Genomic DNA, 12,722 nt, shown 5'->3' on the forward strand with positions numbered 1-12,722 from the left:
CCTGTGTGAGTTTGGGAGCTTTATTTAGCTTCTTGAGCTTCAGCCTCCTAATCAGTAAAGTGAGATAATGGCTCCTACTTCCTGGGGTTATTGTGAGGATTAAGAAAGATAATAATGACTACCATTTCTTAAGTGGCTCTTAATCTGTGTGCTCCCCCATAAGTGATTTGTATCCGTTTTTAAATCTTCAAAACAAGCCTGAAAAGTTACTCCACTGCTGAAACCCAGGCTCAGAGTATTGGATTTTGTGCCTCAGACCACACAACTTCAAAGTGATGAATATGAGTATGTCCAGATCCAGAGCTCTTGGATTTGACACATCCCAAGCATTTCCCCTAGGATAGCATGTGGGATATAGCAAGTATTCACAATATAAAGTCGTTTACATCCTAATTTTATTCAAATATCTGAAGTGACATGAAAGGGCTTCAAATATAGCTGCCTTTGAATTACAAAACTATAAAATGAAGGCTAGGTGTCCTATAAAGTTAGCTATTCAGAAAAACTCATTTTGTGCAGCTGGGTGTTCTTCTACAGCTTCAAAACATGTGGAGTGATAATTACCTGAGTGGAAGAAAGCAAGAAGTATTTCTATTTATTGCAAAAGATGCCTATAATATTTGATGGACATTATAACTAAAACTGCATTTTCTAGCTATTGCCGATCAGAATATATTTTGTTCAAAATTTTGTTCTAAATTTTTTCACAGAAGTCAATTTCTTTAGGCAACAGTGTTTAAGACATACACACACACAGAAAAACAAAGATTTAAACTCTAAGGTCACTAAAGAGCCAAAAAAGTGTCATTAAAATGGATCAATAAGATTCATCAGAAGCATGAGGACTAAAGCATTCAGATAAGTAAACCAGAGAAAATCCATACTGTTACTTACTACATATTACTTATGAAAAGTAAAACCACAGCTAAGTTTTATCCGATTGCATTTCTAGATTATAAACTCTCCAATAAACACTGTAGTACTGACTTTTTTTGTCAATGGAGCCTTCCCTACTATAAAAGATAAAAAATGCACTTGAGCCTATGAATAAGGAGGAGTCATAAATGCAAAATCATACTGAGCCCATCACGATATTTGCAGTGCTGACTGCTCTAAAGTAGTACTTTATCAGAACTAACAGGCCATCATTGCTATGGTGATTTCTGGCTATGCCAAGATGGTAATTTCAATTAGAGTGATTATCTGGCATGAAGATGTGCGGGTAGGAAAGGCCCCAAATTTTTCATGTGTTTCCAAATTTATTTCAGGTTCCTTGAGCTTTATTATTTGGGATCGCTTTCATGAAACTGTAGAATATTGCAAAATGCTTTTTGATTATGAAACATAGGTATCTACCATATGTATATTTCTGAGTATGACCTAGCAATCCAACTGCTCAAAATAAAATCCAGTAAAGTCAGAAGGAGGTGTTGGCAATTCAGTCAGAATATGATTATAAAATTCTGATGACAGGATATGGGATAAACCTCTCAGGGAGGGTATAATAGGGGCCTCAGTGACATCAACAACGTATGGAGGTATAGGCCACCAAAAAAAAAAAAAAAAAATCAAAGTCCTCATGAGTTGAAAGATAAATGGAAACTGCACAGAGAAAAATTATCACATTTGCCCTATCCCCCCAAAAAAACATAACTAGAGCTTCACCAATGGTGTCAATTATTAGAGAATGAGTTCTTTGTCTTTGGGAAATGCAATCCCATTGACCAATGGGAATTTGAGCATAAGAATGAAAATGTACTAGAAATTTTCTGATGTAAAGAAAAAACAAAATGTAGGAATGAATGATTTGTTTTCAACTTAAAAATATTTAAGATTCCCCTATCACTTCCTATCATAACACTACTATTTGTTTTCCTTATCAGATTCTACCAGAGTTTGCACACTATCACTATTATTTAGTACAATGTATGGTGCTCCTAAGTATGTATTAGCTGACAGAATGAAATATACTTAGAGAAATGTCAGTAGTGTGATATTGCTCCTACTGTACTCTAACAGAAAATAATTCTATATAGTAAGAGTCATTATTATGAAATACACTATTTGTAAGATGGAGCCAGAATCTGTATTCTGGCAACTATAGTAATCTTAGAAAGGTATTCCTTGTAACTCAAATCCCTATTTTAATCAGTGTCTAAGAACCTGGTACTGCATGGCAATATTTTACCAAAGAAAATATACTGCATTATATTTGCCAGCTATGTGATCTTCAAAATCCCTCCAGTGAGTTGCTTATGCAAATCCTCCCTCTCATAAATCTCCATCAGCCATCGCTAGTCAAATTATGTTTGCCTAGTGTTTCTCAGTAAATTCTGCAAATCTGCTCTCCTGTACTCTCCCCAAAACTGATGGGGAGTTAATCGCTCTATAATTGCCTGCTATGTGTCATGTCCCCATCATGAGCTATAGTGCCATGTTCTCATCCTCAACCACCTGATTCCTTAACAGCCAATTCCTAGAACAAAGAGGAACAAAGATGAAAATAATTTGATTATGGCAAGACTGAAAATGGCAGATTTCTCTCATATAAAAGTAGGTTAATGAAAATAGAGGTATCACTTAGTGTCATTAAATGTAGGAATAAGGCTTTCTAAAATGTTAAAGATTGCATTTCCATTTCTCATTTGCTTTTTAATTTTCAATTAAATATTCTATGCAAGTACTTTTTTAGAAGAAAATTAGGCATTATAGCTCTTCTCCAAAATATATATTTCCTTTTCAAAATAAATCCTTACTTTGGAAAATATTTGGCAATTAAAAGTTGACCAAATGATCGTAACTCAGGCATGAATATACCTATACAATTGATGTAAGCAAATGGTAAATTATGAAGTACATACCTAAAAATACTATTAAAATGTTCCACATACATGAAGGCAAAATCCTAAACATCTAAATAGTTTGATTTTTAACTTTTAAAAACTGAAATTGAGGAATGATTTTTCTCCTAAACACTTGGGGAAAAAAAAGTAAAACAACAGATTGATTATCCAACTCTTCCTTGTCAGTGCTCTTTTAAATGCTCCTTAATAGTAAAGATCCCAAGGTCATTTTTATTTATGACTAAATAAGTTGGGAGAAAGGATGACACATTAATATATTTGTGTCTGATTTTTGAAGCTCATTGACCACACAATTTATACACTGAACTCTAATTATTAAGATTCTAGACCATCTTGTAAGCAAACATCTGAAACCTATGGGTCAAATTTTCCTTCTGCAAACCGCAATCATTATTCACATGAAGAGTGGAAGATTTTAGATCCCACATATATTTCAGACACTTTAGTGCTTTGAGTCAGCCTTAAATGGCAGAGCCTGGGATTTTGCTCCCCCTTTAGTATAGCCAGCTAGGATTTTAGTGTTTATAGCAATAAAACATAAAAAAGTAATATTTCCCATGACAATCACTGAAGGACTCAGTGCTTTACAAGTCCAAATTTTTTAACATTTTTTTATATTCTAACAATTTTTGTAAAACAGCTTTAACTTTTGAATGATGAAAGTCTTACACAGAAATGACTGCTACATTTTTAATGCACCCACAGAGGAAAACTGCTTTTTGGTAATCTTGTAAGTGGAAGTAAAAAGCCATTTCTTCATGTTCAAGAAGTGCTGACTATGAGACAAGCATTTGGTGCAACTCATTTTGCATTTACAGCATCCTTTGGAACTTCCAGGTTCCTGCCAAACTTGATTTCCTTTATTAGTAATTCTTTTTACTAACAGATTATTACATCTTTTTCCTGCATAAATGAAATTAGAAATGAGTGCCATCCTATTCTTTTGCAGAAGGTCATGCATACAAGGAAGAGGCATATGGAATTATTTCAGGAACTAAATCAGAAATTTCAAACTTTGGACAGATTTCGGGATATACCAAATACAAGCAGTATGGTGAGTATGCCGCTTCATGATTCACTTGTGCCTGATTCCATGCTAGTTGATGTGTGACATCAGTTTATTATTCTTGCCCTCCAGGAGTCCCTAAATGTCTTGGGAACACAAGTATAGCATACATAGGAAAAAACAATACCTTCCCTCCCCTGCCAAAAGGTACTTTGGAATAACTACAAAGAAGCAAACAGGAATAACACAATCTTTAAGCATTTTTGTTCATATTTCAGATACTCTCATGTATAAGCTATATTTGGAATTAGTTATACATCTAAAATGTGTTGGCTTCATCTGGTCCCTTTATCATCAGAGTAGAAATTTAGTTCGTGTGTGTGTGTGTGTTACCTGAAACCAGAATGGTAAGTTTTTGTCTCCAAATTTTATTGTTGATTGTGGCCATTCCCGTCTCATTTACTCACATTACTACAACCCTAACAAGGACATCATCGAATGACAAGCTAGTTTGCCATTACTGTGTGGCTGGCACCACCATCCAGAAAAGGTCACATAATTATCTGTGAGGACACTTGACTGGGAGTACAGAAATAGGAGTACTAATCAAAAACTCAACCAATGCTATCTGATCGTGAGCAAGTCACCCAATTGAGGTTTCTCAGCCTTAATTTTCTCTTTAAAATTGACTATAAAAAAACAGTATTACATGTATTTCCTTAGATGTTTAGAAAACTTTTAAAAGCCATGAGGACACTTAAGAGTTCAATAAGGTGAGACTCAAATATGAGTTCTGGGACTGCCTATCTGACACCACTTGTCTTTACTCCAAATAGGGAAGTCTTTCTTTGCCACACAGCTCCAGACATATACACATATGTATGTATGTATGTATGTGTGTATACACACACATACACACATACATATACAATTGTTGGACCTTCAACAATATCAAGGGTTAGGGTACTGACTTGCTGCATCATAGTGAAACATCCACATATACCTTTTGATTACCCCAAATTAATCCCTCGTTATTTGTTCAGGGAGTGGTTTCAGGACACACACACACACCAAAATCTGTGGATGCCCAAGTAAGTACCTTCCAGTCTCCATAGTAATCAGTTCTGCTTGCTTAGATTCAACAACCACTGTCTAAAGTTGCTTGAATCTGTGAATACAGGACCGGTACATTTCAAATCTGTGTTGTTCAAGGCTCAAGTTTATATTTCTCTTCCTCTAATTTACATGGTGTTTGATCACCTTCTAGCTAGTGATGTCCCATCTGTGCTAAGAATCTTAGTTCTGGCTTCCTGATTTATGTATCTTTGTTTTCCTTTTGTTCCTTTCTGTACTAGTAATGCTGGCCATGGTAAGTCATCGGTAAATAAATGCTGTTGATTATTGCATGTCTATCATGTTACAGATTATGAAGGTTATTCTATGCTTTAATTTTGATCTCTAAATAGTTCATGTATTTATCAATCTGTTTTTTTTCCTTTAATCAGGAATCATGCATTATTTTTTAACACCAACACAATGCCAGGCATGTAGAAGACTATGTGTAGTTCTTATTATTCTTCCTAATATTAAGCTGCAAATTTTCAGTTAGCAAGCAAATGAGAATTGTACCCTCGAGAGCATACCTAACACATTAGCTACTCATTTTGGAATATTGAAAGCTAAAATTGAAATAAAATGAAAAGAAATCTTCCTTTTTTTAAAAGGAGAGGATAATATTTACAAATCTGAAAATCCCATGCAAAAGATACAGCTGGTTGACCGCTGTAATACGATTGTAATTTCCTCTTGTACATTCTGGGTATTAAATCATTAATGGCGCTGATATCTGTATCTGTTTTTTGACAAATGAAAGTCTACTAAATGCCACATCTCTTCAGCAGCCTGCCTTTTCTAGAAGAGATTTATAAATATTTACTGTTTGAGAGGTTTCGAATGGGGAGGATAGAGTTGTCATTGCTGCTTGACTATTCTCCTAAATATCTGAGAACAGAACAGAAAAAAATTTCCTATTCAGTTTTGATTAATAATGAACATGTGAGTGAGTTCATTATCCTTAATTCAGTCACATAATTTGTAGTGGCACATTGCTAATGAAAAATTTCATAATTGGCTGGAGAAAGACATTTTTTATAAAAAAAAAATCTCTCAACTCTTTTTTTCCTGGCCACTAACTCACAACACCTGCCTAGCATTGCAAATGATGGTAATTATGTGGAATTTGGGGAATCAAAGAGAAACCAGAAGATCATTTAGTCCATTCCCCTGCTTCCAGGCAGAACAACCTTTAAAATCACATTACAAAAGAAATTATTTCACTATGAGTGTGTCTCACAAACTATTCACCTTTGAGATCTCTTTCCTTCCTAGTACCTTCTCAAATCACTGCTCTTTTATAATATACATATTCTCTTTCACTGTCACCAATATTGGTTGGTTGGAAGAAGGAAAAGAAAAAAAGAGTGGGTGAAGGGAGGAAAGGATGATCTCAAGTGCCAGCCTGTCTGAGGCCCATTAACTATGGGAGTGCCCAGGCAGCTGCCATATTCTGGGCGGCTCTGCAGTCTCATCTTTCAAAGTTCTATTTAGGCAGCTTAAGACCAAATTAACATTTCTATAAGCCTCACACATGTTTATTTATATTCAATTTATAACTTATTAGGCCTTTATCAAAACTCTTCAGTTTACATTTCTTCCATTCTGTATTTGAGTTCAAAACAAACAAAAAAATCCTGCATATATTCAGGAACTTAAACTGAATTTTAATGTCACAGCAGTTAGGTTTCCACTGAAGCTCACTGGCCACTGTAGCTCTCACTGTTGACCCAATTATCCTTGAATTGTTCTATGGTTTGTCCTTCATTTGGACCATAGAAATTTAGTTTTCCATCAGTGTCTGTAACCTCTCCTCTTTTCACACTCAACCATATAGGATGATCAGTAGCCTACGGCCTCTATGCCTCGACTACCAGCCTCACTCCCCTAGAGGCTATTTCCCATTCTGATTGCTGAGTTGAGTAGTCCCTCACTACTAAAGAAGCAGGAACCTCTCACGGAAAGCATGTCCACACATTTGTGAACAATGGTAAAAGGCACATTTCAGCTGGGCATGCAACAGGACGCCAGAGGAAATGAAAAGAAAGCCAACCTTATTGCTTGTTATGCACTAATAGAACCTCTCAGGTCATGAACTGGTAATAACTCATACCTGTTCTAAATACAATTGAGCCCCTATATTCCAAGCAAATGAACTAATTTTACATACCTTGAATCCTTTCAGAATTGAACTAATTGACCTTCCTATGAAACAATTCATAGAAAGCTCCTTTAGGCCTTGTCTCAGATGGGTAAATCCACTCTATACCTTGATTCAGAATTCATACCTGTGAACCTTTGATGATGAAGCAGTCAGGCCACTATTGTGTCTGTGCATGTTCACCCCCCCCCCCATTGCCTACAAAGTAAATTTCAAACTGAGTAACCTGCTATCCAATGCCCCTTACCTGTCTGGATTAGGGTCAGAATAAGAGGGGTGGGAATTGTATGGGAAATATAACCAAAATGAAAAATGATGTAAGAATTATATAAAATAAGAAAAAAACAAAGCCCCTTACCAGTCTGACAATTCACCTAGTGCTTGTTTTATTTTGCTATTCTTTTTCACTCCAACTAAAATAAGTCACTGTTCTCAGAGTTGTCTCATCACCGTATTCTCTGTTCTTAGTATGAACACATTCAGCCACCATCCACACGTGTCTTACTAGCCCATAACCAGCCCATCTTACTAGGCCAGCCCTATTGTCACTTTTCTCAGAAAGTTTTATGTGCTTCCCACAAAAGGAAGCCATCTCTCTACGCTCCCCTGAACTCCTGCAGCATTTTCCTGGAGATGTTGATAGATTGTGAAAGAAAAGGATAACAGCATATTAATAGTCTACAAAGGAAAATTGCTTGAAAATTAAGCAAAGATAGTGATTGAAAGTTGCTTTATGAAATACAGCCTTTGGGGGAGACTTTATTATTACATAATGTGTCCCATTACAAATCCTCAAATTTTGGTTATCCCATCAAAAATTTTGCCCAAATATTCAAATTTGCAATATTTAAACTTAACACTGACTTAACACTCCTTTCTACCTGAATATATAGCCACACTGACATTTCACAAAACAGCCCAAACAAATCATCTACTTTGCCTTCTATAATGCTATTCATTCCCTTTGATTGCTGGGAAATTATAGGATAATTTAAAGAAGGTGTTCATCAACTTGTTCAATGAAAGAAAACAAACCAAACTATTTCCTGCAGCTGGCCACAATTTCAAATCATTTCTGAATCATATAAATGGGATCAAGGTTACACACACACACTTCCTGGAAGCTTCAACAAGCAGCAGTCCTACTTATCTAACAAATGATTCTCTTTCTCTCTCTTCCCAACAGGAAAACCCAGCACCAAACAAGAACCCATGGGACACTTTCAAAAATCCCGGTGAATACCAACATTACACCACAATCAATGTCTTAGATACAGAAGCCAAGGACGCCTTGGAACTGAGGCCAGCAGAGTGGGAGAAGTGTCTGAATTTGCCACTGGACGTGCAAGAGGGTGACTTTCAAACAGAAGTTTAACAAAATCAAAATGGACTGAGGTAGAGACAAAACAATTTATTGCACTGACACTTAAGACTTGGGAAGCCTGGCATTTCTATCTGGACAGAGTGACCCTCCCGTCAGGACCTTCATGTGCCAAATGTCAGTGGTGTTTGCATATGGTAACTTCTCACTGGTCAGGCTAGTGGAGAGAGGACCAGGTTGTACAGTTCTGACCATCCTGTGTTGTAAGTACCCGTGGAATGGATTTGTAAGGTAATCTTTATAGATAAACCTCAAGCAACGATTCATGTTGTAACCGCTTCATATGGTTTAGTTTTCAAAAAACTTCACCATGAAGCACAATGTATATATTTATGCAGTTTTTAAAGTTTATAACAGTCTGTTTGGCCATTACTACACTTTTTACTTTATAATATAAAAGCAAAGTTTTTGTCATTAAATGAATGTTTGTTGAGCTACATTCTTCATTGCTTTAAATGCAATAAAGTAATAATCTCACTTTTATATGAATAATATATTTCACATCTTTATTATTGCAGTTTTCTCTAGAAAGCTCTGAGTAGCTTTCTCTGCTGCAGCTGTGTATAAAATATTTAAAATGTTGTATGGTGTAAATAAACTTTTGTCTACATATCAGTTTTTAGTGCATTTTATTTTGGATTTGTTGAACAGAAATTTACATAAAGTTTTTTTTTTTCCCAATACAGATACTGAAAATGTATTCAGTTTTAATAGCATGCCATTATTACTCTTTGAGGCTAATTATTTCTCAGATATAATAGTAGGTTTGTACAGTGCTTCTATATTTTCTACTCAAACACCCTTCGGAACAATGTACCATGTAAATGGGGCTTGTCAGAAATCTACTGCCATCATACTCTTATATAAATATTATGTTTTTTCTATCTTGTGCAAAGAGACAACTAATAGAAAACAGTTACCATACTCAAAAATAATATGGGGGAAAAGTATAAGTAATGAAGCTCGCTGCATGTTTTACAAGAAACTACCTGTGCTATAGTTCACAGCATACAAAAAAAAAAAAAATTCAGGATTTAAAGAAAATCTTCTCTGTATATTTTCTAGCAGAAGAAAAAGAGGAGAGGAGGGATTTGGTAGAATGTGCAAAGGAGATTGGGGTCCTCAAAATTCCCATAACCTGTATTTAGTGTGCTATTAAACCTAAGCTCGGTGGTCTATCAGAAACTCAAATGAGCTGGCTCCTGCCACCCAGAACCTCGAGCCCAGCCCTGCAGGCCATGAGTGGAGACAAAGATGCTTCAACACACGTGTGCCACTAAGCTCAAGCCTTAAAAACTGCCCAGCTCGGGCTGAACTCTTGTTGGATACTTTTGTTCTTAATGTAAAGATGTTAAAAATATATTTTTAATCAGATTTTAAAATAAAATGACACCATAATGCAAAAAAGTTAATATAACTAAGGACTGATTTTTCCATGAAATATATTTTATGCTAATTGTAATATTAAATGCCTATTAAATTTATGACTCTTGCATGATAGGAATAATCAGGAATTTTCATTCTCTAATACACATGTGTATATGTGTATATACATGCATATACATATGTATTTTATATATGTACATATACACGTAAATTCATAATGCTCAGCTCCATTTCAGTAACTTAAAGTTAATAAAAACCATTTGTATAGTTTCTCATTCCACATGTAAAGTTTGAAAGCATAAATTCCAAGTATAAGAAACAGAGTGAATATATTAGGCTAATAATTCTTGTAAACCTGTCATTCACTGCCATAAAACAAAATGGTATAATTTTCACTTCTGTTTTTCTCTAGTTCTAGTAAGTCATTGTTAGATTATTATATTAGAACTAACCAGAAGTTGCAAACTTAAAATATTAACAAATTTTTGGATTACTCCTAAGAAGGATGCCAAGTTGTGGTGATGCTTTCTTTAAAAAAATCTGTAAGGGAAACAATGCACGTTGATAAGTGTTGAGGAATTTAAGCCCTTTTCTAGTCTCTTTTGTTGTCTCTGTCCCTGCCTGCCTCTGTCTGTCTCAGCTGAGTGGCAGCTCTCTCCTTAGACAGCCCTGGGAACTTGCTCTGAGCTCACTGCACTCATAACCTGCCAGATACATGTGCCCATAGACTAGAAGTTCTTCCATTTCCCCACATCCAATTTTTACATCTATCTCAAATTATGTCTCATTATTTCATCTTCACAAAATTTTCCCTGATTTTCCAAGTTAGAAAATAATTTTTCCTGTGAAGTACTATAACCCTGCTTCTATACTTCTTACAGGACTTTTAAAATCTCCTATCTTGTTATTTATACACATTTCTGCTATTCCTCTCTGGGGACTGTAAGTGCCTGGAGGGCAAGATTCACGTCTCATCCATTTTTGTATCTCTTAAGGGAGCCAGAACAATAATGTTCACACAATATATGTTTGTCGAATTATTTATGGAATCAATTCTAGCATTATTTATAGTCATACATGTCAACTCACACATCCAAAGGGTTTAATGAGCAATTATGTATTTACTTCTATGTTAGACCAATGACTACAGGGTTTCTGTTTTAGGAAGCTCACATCTTTTAACGATATAGCATACATATGTAAAATGAAACTATTTTAAACATGAAGTTCTTATTACCCTATATTATTTTTTGTCCTTAAGATGAGCAAATGTGGCAGAAATTAATTATCTTAAAGAAATAGAGATCAGAAGAAGTTCTGGACCTATTGAAGATCATAATCGACAGACCAATCCTAAGAATCCAGGTCCTCTGACTTCTACTGTGAAACCATCCTCATGATACCATGGTGTATCTACTTATCCCTTCTAGGTTATTAAGTCTCCAAATACAATGGCAAGAAGTTCCAGGGAGATATTTTTCAGGCAAATAGAGGCATACAACTAAAAAAATGCAACTGTCCATGGACAGGTGAGGTCAGTAGCTGACAGCTGAAAAGCATGGATGATCCAAAGTAACAGGTGATCTTAACCAGATTTGTGTAAATAATCCACTGTGTGCAACTACTTGACTTTTTCAAATCCTCTTTAAATGTAGTCAGTATTTCAGTAACTTAGGAATTACCTGCACATATGCCACAACAGACAGATTGCCTTCAATTATCATGTAAAAAAATATACAACCACAAAAAAAAGGTTGCAGTCCACAAACTGCTGCTTTAGAAAATTTAATTCATAAATTTTGACTCATTCTTAGCTTCAGCTTTTAGTTTTAGTTTTCCAGAGTTACCTATGTCAAAACAAATTCCACAAATTTATAGTACTTTATTGAAGAATATGAAACAAATTGTCTCTAGAATATCAAGCTACACAAAGTTTTCCATGTGGACAAGGTCAGCTGCCCCTTGAGCCTTCTGCAGTTAAATTTCTAACTGCAGTGGGGCAGCAGAAAAGATTTAAGAACTGAGAAACATAGACTGTAAAGATAAAAGAAAATGGAAACAGTTTCTGGTAATGAACATATAGACTTAGGTCAGGAGAGACCTAATTTGAAAAGATTATTGCAACTGAAGCAGAAGAACTGGGGTAACAGGGAGAATACTTCCAACTATAAGGTCTATAAACATTTCATATATCAGGCAGAAAGGAATTTTCTTTACAGGGAACAGTAAACAAGACTAGAAAAAATTAGAAGTGGAAGAGGGGGCAGTGAGCAAATGGTGTGATCAGGTAATCAAAACAGGAAATGTATTTTGTGACCAGTCAATTCTGGGAGAGATGTTTAGGGGACTTTGTTCCACCTTCATATTCTTAGTTAATCTCCCAATACTTGTTCAAACTCAAGAACTGGCCAAAATACAGCAATCTTGGTAAAGTTAAGCTAGCATGTATTTTATTTGGATTGATCAGTGGGGCAAATAGTTTAGTTGGTAATTTCAGAAAACATATAGGAATTTGGACTATGTGTGTCTGTCCTTGTCATAGTTATATAAATGGTTCATCTAAAAGTTTTATCTAAGCGATGTTGGAAGGGTAGATCTTTGCAGTAAGTCCTTTTCTAAACACAAAGGATAGGAGGGTGGTTCTTGACCTTTGCTATTTCACAATGGCATAGAGCTCCAGTAAAATTCAACATTATTACAGAGGAAGAAATTAAGTCCACTGGATGAGTAGAAACTTCCAAAAAATGTAATATTGAACCAGCAATATTTGAGGGAAAGATTTTTCTCATGTTTGATAAATAGCCTTAACTC

At 35.3% G+C, this 12,722-nt stretch overlaps 1 protein-coding gene and 1 long non-coding RNA gene across 5 annotated transcripts in view; one reads left to right on the top strand and one right to left on the bottom strand.

The window, feature by feature from the left end:
- ADGRB3 (adhesion G protein-coupled receptor B3) overlaps nucleotides 1–9,135 on the top strand; it is a 685,437-nt gene extending 676,302 nt beyond the window's left edge. For 3 of the 4 annotated variants that reach the window (XM_054698909.1, XM_054698911.1, XM_037519927.2), the window contains 2 exons: nucleotides 3,814–3,918; nucleotides 8,331–9,128. In XM_054698909.1, coding sequence (XP_054554884.1) covers nucleotides 3,814–3,918; nucleotides 8,331–8,519 — 294 coding nt within the window. In that variant the 3' untranslated portion in view covers nucleotides 8,520–9,128. Of the gene's footprint in view, nucleotides 1–3,813; nucleotides 3,919–8,330 lie in introns of all 4 variants that reach the window. The other variant, XM_054698910.1, reaches the window with a different exon arrangement.
- LOC119252604 (uncharacterized) overlaps nucleotides 1–12,722 on the bottom strand; it is a 34,224-nt gene that overhangs the window by 11,703 nt on the left and 9,799 nt on the right. The gene's annotated exons all lie outside the window — the stretch shown is intronic.

The sequence above is a fragment of the Talpa occidentalis genome, unplaced genomic scaffold (assembly GCF_014898055.3).
Source record: "Talpa occidentalis isolate TD23 unplaced genomic scaffold, MPIMG_talOcc4v2.1 talOcc4.2, whole genome shotgun sequence".
Lineage (NCBI taxonomy): Eukaryota > Metazoa > Chordata > Mammalia > Eulipotyphla > Talpidae > Talpa > Talpa occidentalis.